A 24,192-nucleotide genomic window follows, 5' to 3' on the forward strand; every position below is an offset into this window, starting at 1 on the left:
AATCCTGAAACATTAATTGTTATTTTTTAGTATTTATTTCCCTATCACAGGGAACTACCCATTCAATTAGCTTAAAATGCTTAAAAGAAAAAAAAATGAATCCCTCTAGCAACCTTCATATAGATGCAAAGAGAAAAACGTGGGATGAAGTTGATAAGGAAGAAGGAATATTCACTTTTGAACTTTGTTGGGTCATAACAGCACTAAACCCCAACAAGGCAGGAGACAATCTGTCAACTGTGAAAAAAAAATACAAAACTTCCCCTATTGTTCTATAAATAGAGACTCTTTAAAAAAATATGACTATTGAAGAGAAACAGAGCAGAAAGGTTGTTACACACTATGCTCAGCATACCTCATTACCTAAGTAACAGCTGTGAAAGCCTGACTCAGACCTATAGCACTCATGGCTACTTTAAATAAAAGAAATAGGCACAATACTGACAACTAATCTCTCTCCCCTGCAGAAGTGTTATCCCGCCACAAATTAAGTTGTTAAGTTTGGAAAAAAAAATGCTACAGGGGAGAAGACAGTATTCTCATAAAAAATAAAATAAAATAATAATTAAAAAACCACTACATGCCACAAAGTCAAACTTCTGATATTACATGCTCCTGAATTCCACATCACCTTCTAAGTTTGAAATACAGGCATTACACCATCCAGCTATGGCATCAATGATAGTGTTTTACAGCTGTGGTGACAACATCCATAATGTGTAGGGACAAACACAAGGATTTTTTTTCACAAACAAGAAACAGATAGACACATTATAGAAACCATGGTAATATCTTTATTATAAAAATGCTTAAGTTTTCAAAAGTTTCTGGAATAGTACGGCAGTATGGGACTTCCCTTTGTTTCATATACTTTTTCTTCTTTTCACAGTGCATGACATAATTATTTTATTACAGATATGGCATTTTTTATTTTCAGTTCCCTCAAAAATTTTTAATATTCCAGCTTAAAATGTCATAAGGAAAAAAAAAAAAACAACACAAAGGGCATTCAGTATTCTAATTCAGCTCCTCCTTGAAAACAACCTCTAAAAATCACGTCAGCAGCTCAGTGTTCACAAGATCAAAGAACATAGGGCTGAACTGCAATTCAATCTCAAAAGAGAAAGCATTTTAGAAAGAGCAAAAGAAACATGCTTTCTATATAGCACAGTGTGATTTAAAACAATCCTGTGTCTGATTTGACAAGCAATAGTAACAAAGATACAGTGCAATTTGTTCTCAGATGTAAAACTTGACTGATATGAATGGAATGACCATGGTAAGATTGTGCAACAGAAATTACAGAATTGAATGTCAAAGGCAAATGTGTAATTTATACTAAAAATGACATCTACCAATTACAGATGCAGAATGAGGTAATCAGAACTGTAATTAGCTGATCTGCAGGTGCAAAAGGCTATTTACTTGTATATATGCAGATACAGCTTATACTTGAAAATTCTGCCATTGACATTTAGATGCTTTCTCTAGAAAACTTGAGCCTACTTATAAGTTATAATTACTCTCAAAGCTATTTTTAAACTTCACCAACATTCTGAATGTGGCTTCGTATAAAGAATTTCACAAAACCACCACTAGTTATTTGAAATATTTATTCCTCATAATAGCAACAACAATTTCTTAGCAGAAGCAGATGCATGAAATAAAACTATCCAGATGAGTCATCTTCCTCACTGCCTTTCCTTAATGCCTGATTTTAGGGAAGGAGTACAGTATGCTCGTCAGCCAAATTCTATCCAGCAATGCACCTGAAGAGTCTTCCCTAAGGGACACAGATCAGATCACCTTTTGTTTTTGTAAGCCCATGAAATGATGTTCAGCACAGGTTTCATAGCAGCAGGTACCCACATGACAAGTCTACCAAGAGGCAATGTCCTAAGACTAGACATGAAGAATCAAGCTGTATACCTGAGCTATCCTGGGATCCCTCAGCCAGCATAAAGTCAATTTGCTACATATGTTCTAACAATTAGCATCCTCAGTTATCTGATACTTATCCTTATGTTGTGGTTAGTAAAATCTTTAAAAGGGAAGGCATCTATTTTCACAGGTGAAAGCTGCTAGAAAACTACCTGCCCAGAAACTATAAAGGCAGAGGCTGGTGTTTTACTGTTTATATTAAAAATAAAAATTTGAGGATTTTTTTTTTCTTTTGGTTAAGCATTAAATTTTGCAATCAGGATTTGTTCCTCTTACTTCTTTCAGGCACTTAAAAAGAATCCCCCTGTTAGGGATACAATATATAGTAATGAAAAAAAATGAAAAGCAAAATTAATGTTTGGCATAAGACTAGAAGAGCAAAGGGTTGCTGTAAAAATATTTCTTACCATCTTGTTTTAAAATAAACAGGTCATTACAGCTGTAAAGCACAATCCTAAGCTGCACATTTACTTAGATTTTCTTGGAATGCCACCACCAAGCTTAGCAGTGCAAACCTGTCTGTTCTGCTTTAAAGTTTGTATCTCAAGCAATACTTTGTATAGCAGCATCCCTACCTACATCAAATGCTACATCAGAGAATGTAACTGCTGAATTGGATCTTCTAACCTGCACAGGATGAGGGAAGAGACACATCTGTGAGCAAGAGCCCTTGTGCAAAGTCATTCAAAAATTTTCAGGGTGGGGCCTCCCACTAATCCTGCTTTATCTGTGCTCACAACTTCAAAAAAAGGAGAAAAAATAACAATACGAAAAAGATACCTAGCAAGGCACTGTAGAGATTTAAACTTCTTGAATGCAAATTAGATTGATTATGTCCTGATCGGCTGATTTGTGTATTTGTACATGCAACAAAAAAGAAATGTAAAATCTGTTTGGTATCTGGAAGGCTTTAATCTTCATTCATATCTAAGTCTATAAAACAGGTCAAGGTAAAAAGGCATAGGCATCAAAATTACCAAACAACAGAGTGGATACAAGTGTGTGTAAACACAACTGCTACATGGATTTGGCATCTATCCAATAACACAAAGCAATTTCTCATAGCCCACTTAATAGCTGACATTTTAGTCATGTCAGTTCCCATACTGGATATACATCAGATTTGAGGGGGGAAAGTCGTCCCTCCTCTTCAAGAATTTCTTAGAATTTCCGCTTTGTTTTCATCGAGTATAAAGGGAGAACAGAAGTCTTTGTTCTTCATGTACTCCTCCAGACCCTGAGAATGTGCAAAAACAATACAGTTAAGCTGTAAACACATTAGCCTGGTTACCTGCACTATTTTTAAGTTCTCAAAGGATTACTGACTACCTAAAGTTAGAAGGTCATGGAAAGGACAGACAACAGCAACAGTTTCCCCAGTGACACGTTACAGTATGACAGAGATGGAAAGGGTTTAACTACATGATGAGTTCATGATGGAGAAACACAGATGAACCACAAAACATTTCAGAAATAACTCTTCCCAGGATGGAAGAGAGGAAGGTATGTTTTTAACTCATATTGTGATTACTCTCCTTAACTCATGTTAAAGAACAGTCCTCGCGGTCCTAGAAGAGTCAAATTAAATTGCCTTGCCTTCATTTTGTTTTTATAATACATTGATTGTGATAAATTAGCTATCCCCAGGCAAAAAAAACCCAGCAAAGATAACGTGTGAAGCTTTATGAATACCCTTTCCCATTGTCCCCCATCTATCCTTCTATAATCCACTATTTCTCAGCCTGTCTGTCCAACATCCAAAGGCGCTTCACAGTGTTAAATGGAAGTAGCTTTCTCAGGACCAATTAATTTTAGGGGAAAAAATTTCAGAAATCTGTTCTAAAATGTGCTTTCTCTCAAGACAATGCACATACCATGCTTTCTTATTTAGTATTCACTCACTGTGGGAGGGATCGCTAGCACAAATTAGTACACAGCCATATACAGTAACCCCACGCATTTTGCACTTCTATGATTCTTTTCATTCAGAGGATCTCAAAGTACTTGTGAGTTTTAATGAAACTGTGCAGCTTCATTACAAATTTCATTTTACAGATGGTTAAAACTGAGATACAGAGAGAGGGAGCAAACTGCTGAACTGTAAACCATAGTGGAATTAGGAATGTAACACAGAGCTCAAGTCCAGGCTACCTTGATCTTACTATTTCTTGGCAAACACAGGCTAAAGAAATCCCCTGCATTTGGCAGGAAATCAGATACATACATGCTGTCTCTTAAAAATATCTCCCTAGATAATTATCCTCACCTCTCCAGAGTAAGACACTATTGGAGAAATCTCACATACAGCAGGAGGATCTTCAGTTCCTGAGAGACTAAAGAAGAGAAAACAGGATTTTAATTTTTTGCTATGCTTATAAAATAGCATGCTTTCTTTGACAGTTCAGCAAGAACAGGACATCTAGAAGGGTAAGAGAGAGGTTAAATTCACAAGCATCAGACATGATTTGACCCAGAACTGCGGAAATAAAAAGGAACTAGCAGGTACCAACTATTTCCCATCAAGCAAGCAAGTGATTTTTAAAGAGGTGCTTTTCAAATAACACAAACAGCTTATAGCTTATTAAATTATGAGCTGATGAACTAATAACCCATAGAGTAAACACAGCTTTTCATTCATCGTGACACAGAATGTATCTGAAGCGGCAATTGCTGTATAATAGCTGATATTTATGCCCATCTGAGACTGCTACTGGGCTTTAAGTACTAGGGCCATACTCAGAAAAGATGGTGATGGCTACAAATTACAATTCCTTGGGCTGACTAAATCCTGAATGTTAAAAGGGATTGCTTCTACCTAAGGCAGTGGTCTCACCGTGCCAGAGTTGCTATAGGAGCAGCTCACTACCCTAAAGGCAGGAATCTGTTGGAGTTAAAGCACAGAGTTATTTGCATATTATTGTCTACAGTATTTCTAATCAGTAACGAAGCAGGAGCAGTAATAGACATTGATCTCCAGCTGTTCAGAAAAAGTCTGCTGAACAGAACTCATGCTAAGTTACCACGTGATTACAGAGATGCCCAGTTTTGTGGAGCACAGTGTACACAGCTGCAAAGGACAGGCAATCACAGACAGAGAAGCTAAAGTAGGTCATGAAGGTTCACACCTGAGTTTCTCTGGTATCCTGCAACCATTTTCATCCACAAATTTGGCCCCAGCCTTGAGAGCCCAGCGGTAGTGCTGGACCAGGAGGGATTGCCGAACAGTGGTAGGAGTGTCTTTGTCAGCCGTGTCTGCATTTTTTAATGGCGAGAACTCCTCTTCTCTCACAACTTCAAATGCCACGGAATTCCTACCAGCAAAGGAGAGAAAACAGTAATAATGAAAAACAAAGCTAGCCATCAGTTCTGTTGTCAAAAAACAGCAGCTACATCTTCCATGGGAAAGGCTCATGCACGTTGTAGGGAGCAGTTACATATGCATCCTTCGGCAGTGTTAAGCTAAGGAAAGTCCACCTCCTACCCAGAGGGCAAAGGAGTGCCATGGTTTGATGACATAAGCATCCAACTAGAAGCCCAGACTCCTAGGGAACATAACAGCAGCCTTCTGACCCCAAAGAACTGTGCACAGATGACAGAAGCAGCAACAATTCTCCAGAGTTCCCACAGAAATCTTTCCAGAGATTAGGAGGCTTTCTGGACAAAAAGCCTCAACTAAGAGGATAATAAGCAAGACAGGGAGGAGACAGCAGTGATGTCTGAAGCTAGGATGCAGGCTGCACTGCAGGTGGTCAGTCTTTAGGATAATTTTGCTCTGAAACAAGATATGCAGCTCACTTTAGAGCACAACCTCCCTGCTGCAAAAAGTGGTCACTCCATGTAGGAGTCTGTGGGCAAGGATGAACCAGGGAAATCAGTTTCCAGGTATGAATTAGCAACTTTAGGAAGTCACTGTCAAATGCTAGTACAGCTGTTTACCAGAAATGGGAATGCAAATAAAAATACCACAACAACATCTACATGTTTCTGCATTTCAAGTGTGAAGAGCATCTGCCAAGTTGTTTTTGCATTAACAAAGCACACAAAGAAATCACTGCTTGCAAATGAGCGCCTTTAAAACCCTCAAATTAGGTCTGTTTTCATCAGGCTAATTTTGCCTTTATTATGCTATTTCATTACTGAATGCATATCAGGAAGTGGCGACTAGAGTTCAAATCTTGAGCTGCCTGATTCTGAAGTAAATCTCTCTAAACCCAAGAATAACTATACCCAATATTATATGGGAGATTCCCAAACTAGACTCCCACCATCCTCTAAAAACAAAGTATCTCAGACTGCATTACCGCTATGGGACAAACGCTCTCTCCTATGTTTTAGAGAGTCTGGCAATTCTACACTTACAGTTCCCACAGCAACAGTAACTTGGCCCCATGGAGCTTAGGCAACCAGTTTTCTAAGCGCAAAGGGTATGAACTGAGCCTTGGTTTAACATGCACTTAAAATGTAGTAAGAGCTGCAGTTGCTAGGGAAGCCAAAATTCTGCAAGAGCTGATTTCTGTGGGTTGAAATACTCAAACACAGGCCTTGATATTGCTTTCTTTTTCTCCTTTTGTACAGTTAGTAGAGGCTCAGCCAGCCAAGCCATCCTCCATGGAACAAATGGTTCTTGGAGCATAGTCAGAGCAAGCCTGGCTGCTGCCAATGGCTCTGTGAATGCACCTTTTAGAATCTGTGGAGTTACTGTCATGCTGGGAAAGATTGGTAGATGCAACAGTCTCTTAACAAGCCACCCACAAACCATGTACTCCCTGTCAACGCCTGTTACAACCTACAGTCATTCAAACAAACATCAAGAAGGAAAAAAAAAAAAAAAAAAAAAGATTCACATCTGTCACTAACTTAGAGAACTGGAACACATCAAATACAAACTTCTCCAGCTTTATCCCGTTTGGTTTTAGCGGCTTTACCAGATTTCCCTCCTCGTCAATGTAGGGCACCTTCTTTATGGCTACATGATGCTTCAGCTGGGGCTCAAATTTCCTGCCAGGGCAAGAGGAGAAGAAACAAGTTCATTTAATTCATGCCCACTTTGAGAGAACTACTACTTTTCTGGGAAACAGATGGCTTATTACTACTCTTGATAATATCTTGACTGCTATAGATACTGTCCTTTCCAAATATGTCCAGGGCTGACCAGAGCAATCCAGCCACCTGTGTGGTGGGGAGCAGTGGCCAAACCACACCTGCACCAATGCAACATAATTGGGTAAAGCAGGAGGTAAAGAAGGACCTTGCATCTGGTTGAAATCACAGGCAGAGAAAGAAAAGGTATTATCTGAGCAAGATGATAGTATACTAGAGCAGATCCTCACACAAAAATGGATCAGGCTCTTCAAGAAGGTTGTCTGCCTCAAGACTAGACAGAAGTGAAGTCCTCTCCCCCCCATAACTATCCCCACATTTTTAAACTATAGCAGTTTCTTATTCATCCATAGAGACAACCAACACAACAGACCAGTATCCCCAACATGCCCTGAATCAGCACCAGATCTAAGGGAAAAGAACTGCTTTCTGAATGCCTAGTATCGTATCATATCCTCAACTGAAGGCTGCAGAATCTCCAGTTTCACTCATTCCCCCAACCTCTGTTGTCTCAAGGGACAGCATGGATGAAATTCCCATTAAAAGCCCTGAATATTTTGCTGCATCACCACACTGCACCCACATGGCTCCTCACCCCTGCAGGCCCAGGAAGCTCTGCTATATCCCAGTTGATTTAGCCACAAAGCATGTAATCTGTCTATCAGATAAGGCCTAAAGAGCATACTGGAGCTGTCAGAAAGCGGATACAGCTGTTCTGAGCAACCTGGAAAAGAGAGGAGGTGAATAGCAGAGCAGGATGTACCCACAACTGAAACTACCAAGTGAGAAACTGAGATACCCGCTCTTGAAGGTATTTTGAGGCTGCACAGCTGCCTGACAGGTCTGCTGGAACTTACTCGGCCACTGTCTGCAGAAAATCAACCGTGAAGAAATGGTTGCAGATATTGCCAACACTGTACATCAGCCTCCCATCAGGGCTTTGCTGCTGTGCGGTCTCCACACTGATCTCACTGTACTCTACCACCTGACAGATCCCATCCACAAGGCACACTACCCCAACAGGCTCCGTGGGATAGGCTTTCTCCACCACCTGCAGCCACAGGGCAAAAGGCTATGACAAAGAGGAAGAAAAACCAAGCCCTAAGCCACCTCCCACATGCAATCTACCCTTCAAAGCTCTGTTACATGCTGATTCTCCAGTGCTTCAAGAGCACAAACATGACAGTGCTGAGTATACAGAGCAGCCTGAAAGCGTATTTTGCCCCCACAGCCTGGCATAAGAACCAGGACTCAACCACTTAATTAAACAGTTGCTCAGAGGGCAGACCACAGTTACAAGAAAACAGCATTCTTCAGAGCAGTTCTGTGATCATGGACTGTTAACTGAGGCCCAGCATTAAACGAAAAATCTTTACAGCTCTTAGCTTTCAGCTCCCTGTCTGCATGAACAGCGTTAATGATTAATGCAATATAAATCTTTCCTTATAAACATCAAAAGCCTGCTACTTTAGAGTCTCAAATCAGGTTGGTTTGGTTTTTCCCATTTTCCACAGTGGGATAAAAAGAATGCTTGGATTAAACTAAAATGTACATCTATAAAATGTGCCCCAGCCAATAAAGCTTTTAGCCTATAGGGACATACTCTGCATATGGCATTGGCAGCAAGCAGTTACTACTTGTAGTTCAGGCTGTCATGTCTAAATTTGCTCTTTTCCAGCCTTCTTGTCAGAGGTTTAATAACGTAGTATATCCAAGGTCACTCTACCCAACAACTTACAAGCACAATTGGACCCTAATTCTCAGCGGAGAGATGGTCTATTAGCACTACCTCACCTTAACACCGCAATCCGCCCTTTTGGAAACACAGAAGCCTATGAAGACTGGATCTGCCATTTTGATGAGGATATTGTCCACACAATATACATGGACATACTGGATACCACGCTGTTTCATGTCATCCAAGATCTTATTATCCATCAAAGCACGATATAAGCCACCATTGCCATCTATAATGCAAGAGAAAAGAGAAGGCCCTGTTTCATTAGTGACAATGTGGTTTTTGTGATTAACATCTTCAGACCAAAAACTACAGAGCAGGAAATGTTTTCTAGCAGTACATGCTCAGGCCAAGAGTAAATGCTACTAGATTTTATTCCCAGTGCTGCCACAGACTCAGTTCATGCAACTTAGTTTCTTTCCATATCCCAGCTTCCTCAACTGTAAAGTGTGACTGTATATATCAACCTCACAGAAAAATATTATGAGACTTTATGAAGTGTTTTAAGATCCTTAGAGGGAAAATGCTAAAGAGTAAAGCACTATACAGAGGGTAGCAGAGGATTATTACATTTCTTGTCATCCAGTACAGAGCAAAAGCATGTTTAAAATTCAGCCTGGGGGAAAAGACTAACATAAATCTTATTACATGTGATAAATGATTCCCCCTCCTCCCAACCTACTATCTTCTTTGAAGGTTTGAACTCCAGCTGCAGAAGAGACACCTGCACATTTGTTCAGCAAACACAGATCACCCTTTCATGGTTCCTTCTTTGACACTCCTGTCAGCTCAGGAAAGTCATCACACAGCCACAAAAACACATTACTGCAACTTAGTCCTCACTGGGATGCCTTCGCTGCTTTTCTTATCAAGTCCAGGTTGAAAGAAGGGGAGAACTACTGTTCAAGGTGAGGTATTTCAATCATTTTGCCAAAAGTTTGTCTTCTTGCTGAATTTTTTGCCATTTACAGCTATCAGCCTTGAATGAGAGCCTTCAACCAGGTGAACTTTCTCCCCAGCCTGACAGCATGGCTCTGTTGAGGGACCACAAGCCCAGAGCCAGTAGTGTGTGCAGTGAGGAGCGCACACTGCTCCCCTGCAGTTTCACCCCTGGCAGGCAGTGACTTTCACTCAGAGACCTCGTCTTGTGTATACACAGACCTGCCAGAGCACGTCATTCTTAGCCTGCAGCGACCCCAGTCCTTCTAATTCTGCCCATGTTCCCAGGCTTTGATAAAAAAAGTGTATGGTGTGGACAAATCTCCAGCAAGAACTAAATGGAAACTGCTACACTCCTGATTACCATCCTGAAAACATTCAGTTGAACCCTCCCACACTAATCAGAAGCATTAACATTGACCTCCAAAAGAATGCTCCTGTGCGACAAGGCTGGTGATAGCTGGCAGTAATTATCAACAGATTTTACATTACTGTGCCAATCCAAAGTGAACAGCTGGGTACCTGGAGCCATCGCAATTTTCCCCTTCTCCTCTAAGATGGCCTTCCCATCAAAGGTGACAGCTGGCAGCATCCTCTGTTCAAACATAATCACATTGGACTTATCCAGATTGAAGTAGTTGTGTTCTGCAAAGAATTCTTCTGTAGGCCCCAAGGTGAACTCACTTGTCATAATGTACCTGGGCAAGAACAGATGCTGAGCAAAGAACAAATCACAAATAAAAGGAAAATGCAAGCAAAAGGCAAAACTACAGACGGAATATAAATGGGGAAAAAAAGAATAAGTATCATATGAGAGACAATTCAATATTCTATGGTACATACCTAGGCAGGAGAGCTTTCTTCCAAAACTCAGCCTGCCAGAAGGCTGCATGGGGTCTTGTGCAAGAGCCCTTCCCTCTCACAAATGACATAGATATCCAAGTGAGTTGGACAGTGAGGCAAGAGACAGTACAAGAGACAGTAGAACAGCCTCATCCACTCTAGATATTAAGAGTTTAAAGAAGGACTGATCTGCACCAGGTGCTGAGAACTAGCTGTGAATCTCCAGAACCTCTAAAGTCTGCCAGTGCCTCTTCTATGCCAAGGTGAAGAGCAGCATTTTCAGATGTTAGCTGTATGATCTTTTTTTTTTCTCTTAAGCTTCTCTATTTCTGTCCTCTCCTTTGGCCTCCAAACTCCTCCTGTGTCTCTGTCTTTGCTATTTGCTTTCTTCAGCAATGGCTAAGAGCCATATTCGCCAGCTCCCTACAAAGCACTTCTCCAGTCACTATTGCTATAGGATTATAGAGTCCTCTGCCAGCATACTAGGTTATCTGCGCCTTAAATAAGAGAACTTGGACCTCACGAAAACACTGATTTACATCCTTGTAGCACAGCATGAACTGGCCTCTGGCATACTGTAGCAGTAATCTGCCTCTTCAGCCCATGGCAGGGAAGTTCTAAAGGGTATCAACAAAGTTTGCATTCTGCAAATAATCCAATTTACTTCTAGCAGTACCAGAGGTGGGAGCATTTGTAGTTCAGGTCACAGTTATATGGATTAAGAGATGTACAACCTGGAGCTGAATTACCTTTGGTCACCAATTTGTAAAAGAGAATGGGCTACCCTGAAGATCCTAGGCATGTATGCTCTTTCTCTCCCAAACCCTGGAGGCCTTTGAAAGCTATTAGCAGCCAGGAGAGCAGGCAGTCAGCTCTTAGAATTAGGTGTCATTTTGTGACATTTTCCTTCTGCAATAAGAGCAGGAGGTGGCCTAAAAATGGAGCATGACAGGCATTTACCATTGTGAGGTGAAAAGTTCTTTGTTGTGGTAGAAATAGGACATAAGGGCAGGGTGAAGGTCAAGGAAGGTGAGCACTCGGCGATCTCTCCCTCCGCGCACAACTCTGAGAAAGTAAGATACAAATAAATCTCTTTCAAAGGATCTGAAACAGGCACTGGAAAGTGTTGTTTGTACTGTCCTCGAGGTCTGTGCTTTAAAAGACAGAATGCTACAGCAGTTAGGGTAGTGGTCAACAATTGAAGGGCAGGGGTTGTTTCCTCAGCTCTGTAGCCTGTCACACTTCTCATTCCTTCACACCCCAATCCTGCTGGGATTGCAAACCTTGCAAGGCAAAGGTTCTTCCCTAATATGCCTCTTATGGCACTTAACAGAACACTTCTAGAAGACAGCATAGGCAGGCCTGCAATGCAAAGAGCCCCGTACGGTAGGTCAGTGGCTCCAGGTCGCTTACCAGGGGATGGTACACTTGTGGTGGTATCTCTGGCTGGTGAGCTGCTCCACTTTCCGGATTCTTTCTGCTTGGATCTGATACAAGGTCTTGCCACTAGGCAACCCCACATCGTACATGCCCTTTGGGTAGCTCACTCCCAAGCGACTTCCTTGACCACCAGCCAGAAGCAGCACTGCCACTTTGTTCTGCGAGATCTGGTGGAAACCTGAATAGGAGAAGGAAGGCAACAGGAACATAAAAGTCACAAGACTAAAGACAATCAACACCCTGCACGCTCGAGGCTTTCTACAGAGCTCAGGTAACAGCCAAAGTTTGAGACCCACTGTTGGAAGTTCAGAGAGAAATTTGATGTTTCATGCAATATTAACTAATTTATTTCATTTCCTTGATACATCTGTTTCCTCATTTAAAGTAAGGGATGGTATAATCACAGAATGAGTAAGGTTGGAAGGGACCTTTGGAAATCATCTGGTCCAACTCCCCTGCTCAAGCAGGGTCACCTACAGCATGTTAGACAGGGTTGCATCCAGGCGGGCCTTGAATATCTCCAGAGAAGGAGATGCCACAACCTCTCTGGGCAACCTGTTCCAGTGCTCCGTTACTCTCACAGTAAAGAAATTCCCCCTCACATTCAGGCAGAACTTCCTGTGGTTCTGTTTGTGCCTGTTGCCTCTTGTCCTGTCACATGGGACTACTGAAAAGAGTTTAGCCCCATCCCCTTGACACCCTCCCTTCAGGTGCTTATACACATTGATAAGAGTCTCTCTCAGTCTTCTCTTCTCCAGGCTAAACAGGTCCAGCTCTCGCAGGGGCAGATGCTTCAGTGCTCTGACCATCTTTGTAGCCCTACGCTGGACTCTCTCCACTAGCTCCACGTCTCTCTTGTACTGGGGAGCCCAGAAATGGACACAGTACTCCAGACGTGGACTCACCAGGGCTGAGTAAAGGGGGCAGGATCACCTCCCTTGACCTGCTGGCAACAGTCTTCCTAATGCACCCCAGGATACTGTTGGCCTTCCTGGCCACAAGGGCACATTGCTGGCTCGTGGTCACTTGCCATCCACCGGCACTCCCAGGTCCTTCTCTGCAGAGCTGCTCTCCAGAAGGTCAGCCCCCCAGCTTGTACTGGTGCATACAGCTATTTCTCCCTAGGTGCAGGACTCTGCACGTGCCCTTGTTGAACCTCATAATAATGGGGAACAGCCACAAGTTCAGCTTTAGAGATTCAAATTGGACATTAGGGTAAAAATTCTTTACCAGGAAGGTGGCGCAGCTCTGGAATAGGACCCCAGAGAAGTAGGGGACCTCCATCCTTTTAGATTTTTAATACTCAGCTAGACAAAGCCATAGCTGACTTGATCTAGTGTTGGGTACAGTCCTGCTCCAAACGGGAGGCTGAACTAGAGGCCCCTTAATACTAACGTTTCTACATCCCGGAAGAGTCTCATCGCCTTCAGGAAAACATGGAGATTTCTGGAATCTGTCTTAATCAATTACCTGTACTGCTCCCACTGCTATTAGGATACAGTCAGGACCAATGACAGCAAAGCTTGCAGAAGATGCAACTCCCACAGTCCAGTTAAAGACAATATAATTTCTCCTGATAAACCAGAAAAGTCCAAGCTCGGGGAATAATTCGACCACATTATAAACATCCAATTCACTCTCTTTTTGACGTTCCCTGCCTTCTCTCCAGCCAGAACCACAGTAACCACCATGTGCAACTGGTACAAAGATTTTTTTTTCTTAGATGACACTTCGCATTCCTCCCAAGTGCAATGAGCTTTGAGGCTGTCCAGGGAAAAAGCTACAGCTCTGGTGGTGGATAGTAGCAATCAGAGCCTCCTGCAATCTTACACAAGTCTACAGCACAGTTATGCCTGCCATTGCTCCCCGCAGTCCAGAGCAACCCAAGCTCCTCCCCAACTTCCAAGCAGGAGACAAACATCCAAAATTGCATCATTTTAAATCTGCCAAGGACTAAACTAATAACAATAATAATCGTCATCATCATCTTAATTTGGACTGAAAGACACCAGGACCAAAGACACTGAATTAGAAGAAGCAATGGGTTGTTGTTATGCTTTTCTTTAAATAATTAGCTGTTAAACTGAGTAGTAAGAGAGAAAATATCAATTGCTGCTGTGACAACCTGACTTGATTTCAATTCTGTTCAAAAGTCCAGCTTTCAGGAATAAATAAAAAAAAAAATACAATTAAAAAAGAATCCCTTAAGTTATCCAGAACATTATGACAACATTATTGACATCCCCCAAGCTGATATATTTCAGACTCACCACAACAATAATGTCATGTTTCAGTCTGAATATACTGTTTCCAAAAAAGTTAATAATGCCTGCTGAGGCACACTTAAGAAAGCCAGTTACACAACATTGTCGTTACTTTGCTGCAGAAACGGAACAGACCTTTGAAACAATTCACAGAATCACAGAAATGCTGGCTGGAAGTAATTTCTGGAGATTTCTAGTCCAACCTCCTGCTCTAAGTAGGACTATGAGAGCTTTCTAGAAGGAAATCTGCACTGAAGGTGAAAGATTCAGGATTTCAAAGCTTCAAGCAGCCCTTGGACAGAAGGGGAAGCTTGTATGGACTTAAACTTGACGTTGAAAAGGCACAGACCACAGCATTGGGTGAACTGCATTGCAAGATACACAGTGTACTAAAACAAAGCTCTAAAGTTTCAGTTCTGCAACACCCAGACATAGACAAAATAAGCCTCACCTTGTGCAATAAACCATGAGCAATTAATGATTTCTTTGCATCACCATCGAATTCCCCAGTGCAAAAGACTACCAAAACATAGAGCGGGGGTCAAAAGTATTAGCTATTACTTGCTACTTGGCACACTGCTTGCCTTCCAGCCCTTAGTACTAACACCCATGGGAGAGGCAGCACTGCAGAACAGCCTTGGCGAGCTTTGTGTGCTGAGGAGTACTTTCAGTAACACACAACCCAACTAACAGCATCCATTACAGTGCTACAGGAGTCAGAGGCTACTTGCCTTAGTCTCCAAGTCTGCATAAAAGGGGTGACTGCAAAGATGTCTTCCTTTAATGGAAACTTGACATGAGGAAAATATAGGCAGCCATGGAACGGGGCTAGCATAAAGAGCACAGGTTTCCATGTGAGTCTGGACAGGCAGCACCTTGTACCACCAGCAACAAGGAAAAGACCCAGAGAGAAGGGGCTCCAGGAGGACAAGTGCTCTCCTTCAACCAGGACCATACACAACAGTGTCACTGGGCACCCTGAAGTACCTTCTTCAAAGGTGTCCAGTGACACCGTTATGTGAGGTCCCAGATGGGAGACAGCTTGTCCTCCTGGAGCCACTTCTTCTCCAGGGAAGAGAGGCAGCAAACTCTCATGCCAGGGATGCTACAAGGGGGAAGTATGTTGCACCAGCCCAAGGAGTGAGATCTGCACTCTGCACACAAGCCTGCCTAGGTGCAGCAATGTGGCCCCACTAAACACAAGCCTTGGTTAAAGCTTCTTTCCCTTTAGTTTCCTGTTTCACTTCCCTGTCCTCTCCTCCTCTCCACAAATACACATACGTATTCTGGAAAATGAAAGCCAGTTTAACACCAAACTAAATCGGGATGCTCAGCTCTGAGCCAGCCTCTGTGCTCCACAACCTGCCAGGAGCCTTGGAGCAAACGCAGTGGAATGAAATTGGCCTCACACAGCCCTTGTTGTTTGGGGCAAAGCTCCCAAATTAACCCACAGGGATGGAGGGGAGAGGTGTTAAAGGCAGTTGAGGGGTCAGTAGTGATGACCGACAGGGAAAGGAAGGAAAAACAATTGTGCTCAGAAATAAAAGTTAATCTCTTTCTTTTTTGATCACGCTGTTTTAGCAGCCACTCCACTGTCCTGGGGCAGATAAAAGGGGAAAAAGTCACAGCTATAACCGAAATAGTGAGCATAATCAAGAGTGGGGATGCAGTTACATAAATCCTGCCTATTCGCTTTTCCCCTTCATGCCAGGAAAAGAGGGGCAAGTGTTATAGTCCCTCTGAGCTCAACCAGAACACGGAGATGGTTCACTGGGCTGCAAGGAAAAGCTTCTCACTTTGCCAATCCATCCCTGAATGGATTTAATCTTGGCCTCCTCACAGTAATGATAAGCCTCTCATACAGCAAGATAAATAGCAGCACCCAAGTAAAGAAAAGCCCTTGACAGTTAACGGACAAGAACATATTTCTCACTTCAATGATTAAGGACTAGGCTGGATGAGTCACTCTCCAATTATGCCCAACCATATTAAAAACCTATAGGAGATGGACATGGGCCCAGAGACCAAGCATGGCAAGAAGGGCTCTGAACGTCACCATGTTACATTTGCTCCCTGACTGAACAAGTGCCCTAGAACGAGAGCACAAGGCTGTCCAGTGCAACTTTTCAGGTCAAGTAAGCCTAATGGGTGCATCCTATTAAGCAGAGAGGAGGTAAGAAGGTGAAATATATGCATCACTGTCCAGTTAGTCCAGCTGCTTGCTACTTTGGATGCAAATGAGTGCATAGCTCACTTGTCACTGCATCACTCATGCCACACTGCTGCTCCACGGTACCAACTAAGAAAGGCAGCTACGAGGGCGGCAGCAGCATCCTTCCTCTCTGCATCAAAGAGATCTGTAGTCACCCGGGTAAGCAAACCTGGAGTTTTCCAAAAGTCTGAACCGTTTGGGGCTGATATTTAAGACTAATATATTAGAGTCAGTAAAATCAGCCTACTCAACCACATCCCACAAAGGGCTGGTCTAGATAAAGATGTTCTTCGCATCATCCTCACCAGGCAGTGCATTGGGTCACAGTGCAACAATAGCGCATATGTTTAGAGCCTGCTCCACCAACTGCTTCCATTGCAGTCCTACCTTGACTCATTGCTTCCTTGGGCTCCACATCATAGTATCCGCTATTCCTTATCTCAGCCTTGTGTTACTGCAGGGATAGCATGGCTAACACCTCTCAATTTGGTCTAATTTATGTGAACATTGCACCGAAGCAGTGCAATTCCTGGCTGGCACAATCCTTCAAGCTGAAGCTGACACAAGAGTTTCCAGTAGAAAAACTAGAAGAGGAAAAAATTTACAGGAAAAAAAGCTTAAAAAGAAGTTCCCACATGATACACTTCTGAATTGTTTGAAATATTTCAAAAAGGCAATAAAACCATTAAAAAAGCTAAAAAATCTAGAACTGAAATTTGTTAAGTTAAAGCATTTCATATTGATTTAAAACAAAGCTCCCTGAAGGCCTAACTCAGCATTTGCTGTTTTCAGTTCAACCCCAAAGTAGCATCTCTCCAAGCATATCAATTCAGTCACCAAACCATGACCAAGTCAGTCATTTGCCCAACTCCATCCCTGCTGCATTATTTGCTCCAATATTGGCATCTCTTGAACACATATGTTTTCTTGAATGCACTCACACATGTCCTGGTCCCGACATGACAAGCCACATTGCTCAGCTTTCAAGTGCCACTTATCTGAAATAGTAAGTTTGTGCATGGCAATGGACTGTGACCAAGAGGAATGGATTATTCACATGAAATCTTGATTTAACATGTATCAAGAAAAGCCTAAGACCAACCTTTCTAACTTTGCCCGGCAACATCCAGCACAAGCTGCTGTGATCCCTGGCCAGGATTTGAAGGTACCAGAGCTGTAATCATCTCACTTAAACTGAGATGTCTAAGATAAGATAGTAGTTCACATAAGCTTTACATGTAGTGAATGGAGAAAATTGGACACTGTCAAATGATGATTCAGCTTCTAGCAACCACTTCCCTGCATCTGCCTCTCCCAGCATTGACTACAGATGGAGCTGAAGAACTGCGACATAAGGGAGATGAATCTGAGTTCAAAGCAATACCACTGATAAACTCAGTGGTGTCAGTTCTTTTTTTCCCTCTTTCCATAATCCAGTAGACTGATCAGGCAGATAGCCCAGGACCCCTAGAAGATGGCTACATCGCAGGGCTTGCTGAAGCAGTCACTTACTGATACCATAAGTTTGGTCCTCATTGCCAGCGGAGTCACCTTCTTCCTAGGAGAGATTTGACAATGAGGCATTTCTTGTGCTGTATGAACAATCTTCTCTGATTGCAAGCACATAATGAAGGGGACTGTTTTTCCCATCACTTATTGATGGGCAACTCTAAAACTACAGGAGAGTATTTCAGGTTTCTGGTTTTAGGTTGCCATGAATATCCAAAAAAATTAATAGGTAAGTCTGCTCTGACTTCCCAAGTGTAGAAAATATTAATATCCATGACTAAAGTTCACAACAACTGCCTTACTTTGTTGTGCATTCCTGCAGGAAATGGAAATATTTATCACACTCTCTCTCTCTCTCTCAAAAAAAAAAAAAGTATATAAAAAGCTCAACTAAAGGAAAAAGGGAAGATGTCTTGGCTGGCAGTTATACACAGATACCATGGTAAGCCTTATTTTGCATATAAAGTGAAACAAAAATAGATTTTGCAGGAAGTACAGATTGATCTTGCAAGCCCAGATTGAATTCTCCTGCTGAACAGGCTTCATCAGCCTGATACAACAGCATCAACATGAGAAGAATAAAGCAGAAAAATAAAATCTTTAATTTTGCAGAACAGCTCATCAGACCTTCTGATGAAATGGGAGCTGAGGCCCATGCCCAAGATTTATTTTTCAAAAATAAAAACACTTGCAGAATGTAAAAGTGACTGTGCTTGATTTACACAATCCTCCATAAGACTGCCTACAAAGTGTGACCTCTTAATATTTGTGTTTAAGAACCAGAAAGTAAAATCTGTCCAGGCTAAATTTTGTCATCTTAAAGACAGCAACAGATAGGAAGTTTTTTATTTTGTTGTGCTTCCAACCATTAAAAAATATCTTTGAGTATTCCCAAGAATAAGTTTTGGATTGCTTGACATTGTTAATCATTTTTTAAACACAAAAAAGGGAAAAGAGAAACAAGAAGAAATTCAGTTTCATCTATTCAGTCTTTGCTCCCTTTGAAAGATGACATACACAGTGCTGGTATAAACCATCGGGAATTCAGACACTCATTTGCAAATCATGCACAAATTCAGCTCAGAGATGATACCAAGCCTCTCGGGTGAACCGCTGTATCAGAGCACTCTCTCATGAGGACCAAGCAGCCAAGTGGAGATGGCTAAAGAGCAGCAGAGTTCCTAGCATAAGGGCCAGCTCAGCATCACAGCAATTCTATTGAAAGCAAGCTTTTTAGAGCATGCATCCTTTGAGGAAAGCATAAGTCCCAGAAATCCTGTGCTGCTGCCCCTGCTTCAGCTGAAACACTGCACAGGGGCAAGGCAATGTTCACAGAGACACATGGCATGCCAGCCTCCAGGCTGACACAGCCCTGGTTCAGCGGTGCAAAGTCTCAATCCCAGTTGCCCTGCTCCAGGAAATAAAGCTGAGGGTGGATTCTCATTTCCAGCCTTAAACTGCATCATAAAAACAAAACAAAGCAAAGCAGAAGAATCACATCCCCCTCTCCTGGTGGAAATCAGAAATGCTGCCTCCAGGTCAAATCTGGATCAGAACAAATTGGATTTAAATGTCAAATGACCTTTGTGTGGGGCTAACAGTCTCAAACATACGAGACCTTCTGAATTCTGGCTGGAGACCTCACACAATTTGCCTTATTTGCTGTGGACAAGGCATCAGCATTTCGCTGTCCTGGCAGAGCTGAAGAGGACTTCCAGCTTCCTAGTTTGGTAAATTTGTTACATTAACTGTGCAGCAATCTGGATCAACCGACCCCATAAAATTCATGCATTGTTTTTCCTCTTCACTTTGGCACCCTCGAGCAAGAGGCAGGGAGCACCATCCTAGTAGGTCCACTACCAGATGGTTACAGTCACTTCTGGGGCTGCTTCTACGGGCACAATCAGGCTCGACCACCAGTGCTGTTGCCTCACTACCTGCTCAGCTTGTCACAATCCAGCATGCAAGAAAAAAAAAAATCAGTGGGAGATGCGAGAACTGCTGGTGGAAAATTTGGTTGGACACAGATCCATGCCCCTACTGTCATGAGAACCAACTTCTTCACTCTCTTAGGAACAAGACATCCCAGGCTGCCTGCAAACTCCCATCAACGCTGTCTCCACTGAGCCAGGGCCCCACACACTGAGCTGTGTTAAGGCCTGACCTCAGTTTTGCTGAACAGATAAAGGAAGCCACTGTGGGAGCTGGTGAGATCTGCTGCGACTTCAGCAATACAGGGATGGCACTACACGCTGTAGTAAACCAGAAACACTCAGCTGATGGGGCCAGCAGGGCCACCACGGCACATGTGGCCCCTGGGTCGTCACCGTTAATGCATTTCTGGAGCAGAGCCAGGGACAGGAGGACTGTGTTCCTTTACCTGCAAGCACACAAAAACTCACACCGCGTTCTGCCTCAGCGACAGAGCCTTCTAGCCAGATAACACCATTTCCTCCTTCTGTCCCTCTTAACTGCTCAGCCCCATATTTGTGGTTTGACATGGCAGAAAAGCTTTTCTTCCGCCTTGTGACTATGTCACTTCTATTTTTGCTTTTGTGCGGAAATTTTTACTTCTTTGACCCACATTCTTGCTCACAGGTTTAGGCCAAGGCTGTGCAGACACTTTCTGCAATTTGGTAGATTCCTCTAGGACTACAGTTTCTCTTGTCTTTTTTTTTTTCTTTCATTTTTTTTAAAGAAATAATTAAAAAGAAAAGATTTCTCAGGCCTTTTTGTTGATCAAAAACTGTCATATTTTATAAAGAATGCTGCAGTGTGGAAAGATGTCTGTATCTTAGTACACAAACAAAATAAAGTTTGCACTGGAAAAAAAAAGCAGAGGGTCACACACACATGACAGTGGCAAGGCACATGCTCCTACCCCACTCCACATAGGCCGGGTCCAGCCACCACTTCTTCCATCACCCCTTTGTTTTACACACACACAAGGTAACAGAAAATGCTGCTGGCATCTCCCAGGCTCCATGAAACATGATGGTGGATGGCCTGGCACCTCATGGGGTCCCAAACAGCTTATGGGACCTCATCAGCCTGGCTGGCCACATCAGTCGCTGCAATGTAGGTCAAGACCTCCAGTCTACTTGCCACATAGGTCCTGCCAGGTCCTACCCCAAGCTCAACATCCACATGGGGAGGGAGATGGGAAGGATCACCATGCAGCTGAAGTCCTGGGACCACTTATAGAACAGAAAGGCTTCTGGAGAACATTCTTTCAACCAACACCCATTCATCTTATTTGGCAACCCCAGCTTATCAGATGCTTTCCTCCCCCTTATTTCTTCCATGTGATCAACCAAATGGCACTTTGCTTTGCTCCGCTCCCAAAACTCAGCTTCTTCTGGTGCCTTACCTGGCACAGCCCGGAAAGAACCCCATCCTAACACGAGAACTGCCTTCACATCACTAATTTGTCCAGGACACCACCAGTATGCCTTGATGCAACTCCTTATTTGAGCAGCAATATAAACCTTTCAACTCCCACCTATCTCTGGAAGCTTCACTTCTTCCTATAAGACACAGCCTTATTCCATGGCTCACCAACCACATGACTCTCCAGCTACTGTGCTTGACAGATGAAAGTGAAAATTAATGTGCCCCAACAGCCTCTGTGGCCTACCCGTGCACACTGGAGATTTGACTACCCTGTTCAAGGCCAGCTGTAACATGGTACTGTTGTAACCTGGAATCAGACTGCTTGGAAGACAGCTAAGGTGTGAGACAGAACTGTGAGAGGCCTGTTTGTGGACCTCCACCCCTTGCTGAGGTGCAGTATTCAAGTTCAGGCCTCAAGTCCTTGCTTGAAAGATTACTAGATTGCTGGCTGACCCTGTTAAGAGCCACCTTGGGGGAGGTCACTGTCATTCCTGCCTTGCATTCACCCTCAGCTCCTGCTTGACTTTCTTTGCAAAGCAGCTGTCCCTGCTGCTGTCTGACACTGGAAAAAAAAAAAAAAAAAAAAAAAAAAAAAAAAAAAAACACTGGTACAAAACATAGTGCCACTGCAAAGTGGCTACACTGCAAGTGTGCTACCACAGGACATTGCTCTCTGCCCTGGGCATCCTTCTGGTATTAATCCCGATCTCTACATCAACCAAGTATTTGCAGGAAGGCATCTTCACAAACACACACAAACTTCACCCCCCTTCCTACTGGTAAGCAGAAGACTTCAGCATAGCAGGGACTTAGACCAGATTTACACCAGGAGTGTGACAGCCCAGGGCAGATCCAGCTGACCTGGCGGATTTTCACAGGCGCCACACCGCATTCTATTTTTTAAGACAAACCTTGCTATTTTTGGTATTGAATTATGCAAGTGGTGTACTTATGAATCTGCTGACAGCCCCAAACAGCAGCTCTCAGGGATATAAACACCTTTGCTTCCTGACAGCTGTGATGTCTGTGGACTCTAAGGCCTGATGAAAGAACAGAGTTTTAAAGAGAACATTTTTCCACAGGGCCCAGCAACAAGAACTGAACAGATGACTAACTGTGGTCATGATGGGCTCCCTGACTGTATAAAAGCGCAATTGTATGCCCCTGTGTTTTGCTCAAGCTCCTGCTAACACCAGGGCAGACCTGCTGCTGCACAAAAAAATAACACATTGCCTTCTGTTCAGATAGCACCAACCACAAGGCAGAAGCATGTTCAGTCCTCTCCGGTGAAGACCACCTAAGTTTGGACCACCTCCAGTTTCAGCTCATTCTCACAGTGGGGACGATTTCGCTGTTTGCAGCTGCATTTGTCTGGTCATCGTCTTAGTTCGCTACCCTGCGCCTACAAACAGTGTCCTCCTGTGTGCGGGGGGAGGGGGGGCAGGAAGAGGCAAAGAGAGAGGCCCGAGGCAGGCTGAGAGGCACCTCACTGCCCTGGGGACTTGGAGCCGGGGAAGAGAGCGGGGAGGGCAGAGACGGACAGAGCCTGCCGAGTTCGGGGAGAAGGCCAAGGGCACGGAGAGAGGGGGCCCAGGGACACGGACCGGCGGACCCAGGAATGGCCTCGGAGCCGGGGCCAAGGCTGTGGACCCCCGGGGCCGAGGGCCCAGCACCCTCCCGCGGGGGGTGGCGAGGGCCCGGCGGGCCGCGCAGCCCCCTCTGCCCGCCCTCACCTTCCGCCTCCCAGCGCTCCAGCGCGGCGGGGTCGCTGCGGCGGACGCTGCCCAGCAGCTCGGCGGGGAGCGGCTCCATCCGGCCGTCCAGGCGCTCCAGCGGGTCCCGCTCGCGGCTGCGGGCCGCCGCCGCCAGCCGGCAGTGCTCGCCCAGGCCGGGCTCCAGCGAGGCGAGGAGCGAGGCGCGCTGCGCCGGACGCAGCTCGGGCCAGAAGCGCAGCAGGTGAGCCTGGCCGGCCCGCTCCAGCCGCGCCCGCACCTCCTCGGGCGGCCCCATGCTGCTGCCGCCGCCGCCGCCTGCAGCTCCGGCGAGCGGCGCGGGGCGGCAGCGGCGAGGTGGGCGGCGGGGCGGGCCGGGGCGGGGCCGCCCCCCTCCGGAGCAGCCGCCGGGCCGGGCCCGCGGTAGGGGCCCGCCGTAGGCCTCAGGACATCGGGCCCAAAGCCGGCGCGGAGCCGCGCTGCAGCTTGCGCCGCGCTCGGTGTTATGTCACCGGGGCCCTGAGAGCTGTTAGCCACCCGCACACTGGACAGATTTGTCATGGGCAATTACTCTTTCTGGATTTGTGTTCTTTGCCTCTTGCCACCTTGCTTCTCTGCCCCGATGGGATTTCTGCTAGGTCTTTTCCCATTCCCTGCAAGAGAGGCTGCCCCTGGCTAGCCTAGTGTTTCCCCCATGGCCAAATTCACACCCCCTCCTCTTCCCTAGTGTTGTCCCTGCACATCAGACTCTCATCTGGCAAGGGTACATTTCTGCAGCGGTTTGTACGCACTGCAATGAAATGTGTTTGGCTGCTCAGCTGAACCTGACAGGGATACCAGGGATGTTCCTGCTGTGTGCCTTAGAAAATTCTCACAAGGATTTCACCACTTTTTCCACCCACACTTGAAAACATTTCAAAAAGCTCTCAGGATTATTTCAGCACAACGTGTAGCTAGACAGGTCCTGCCTCATACCAGCTGTGGCGCCTGCTTTGAAATCAGAGCCTCTGGCTCCCAAGGCTGGTTCCCCATCAGAGACTCAGCACCAGCAGCAATAAAGTGACTGGATGGAACCCAAAGACCAAGACTAGGCCAGTCAGG

The 24,192-nt window shown here is 44.4% G+C and overlaps 1 protein-coding gene across 1 annotated transcript; it reads right to left on the reverse strand.

The window, feature by feature from the left end:
- Positions 1-771: 771 nt before the first annotated feature.
- UAP1L1 (UDP-N-acetylglucosamine pyrophosphorylase 1 like 1) lies at positions 772-23,398 on the reverse strand. Its single transcript, XM_062591106.1, has 9 exons — positions 23,113-23,398; positions 11,975-12,179; positions 10,241-10,416; positions 8,836-9,008; positions 7,899-8,092; positions 6,799-6,939; positions 5,067-5,252; positions 4,208-4,274; positions 772-3,178 (listed from the first exon to the last, which is right to left on the reverse strand). The coding sequence occupies exons 1-9, from the start codon at positions 23,387-23,389 to the stop codon at positions 3,092-3,094; spliced, it is 1,506 nt and encodes a 501-aa protein (XP_062447090.1). The 5' UTR covers positions 23,390-23,398; the 3' UTR covers positions 772-3,091.
- Between the last annotated feature and the right edge of the window lie 794 nt (positions 23,399-24,192).

Source organism: Rhea pennata, chromosome 18 (assembly GCF_028389875.1).
Source record: "Rhea pennata isolate bPtePen1 chromosome 18, bPtePen1.pri, whole genome shotgun sequence".
NCBI lineage: Eukaryota > Metazoa > Chordata > Aves > Rheiformes > Rheidae > Rhea > Rhea pennata.

Excerpts from the sequence above, each read along its gene's own strand:
- UAP1L1 (XM_062591106.1), bottom strand. The coding sequence starts at position 23,389 with ATGGGGCCGCCCGAGGAGGTGCGGGCGCGGCTGGAGCGGGCCGGCCAG. Across the intron at positions 10,417-11,974 it reads CACAAGTGTACCATCCCCTG|GTACATTATGACAAGTGAGT; the intron begins GTAAGCGACCTG and ends GTTCTTGCCCAG. Across the intron at positions 8,093-8,835 it reads GGGCGGATTGCGGTGTTAAG|GTGGTGGAGAAAGCCTATCC; the intron begins GTGAGGTAGTGC and ends CTGTGGCTGCAG.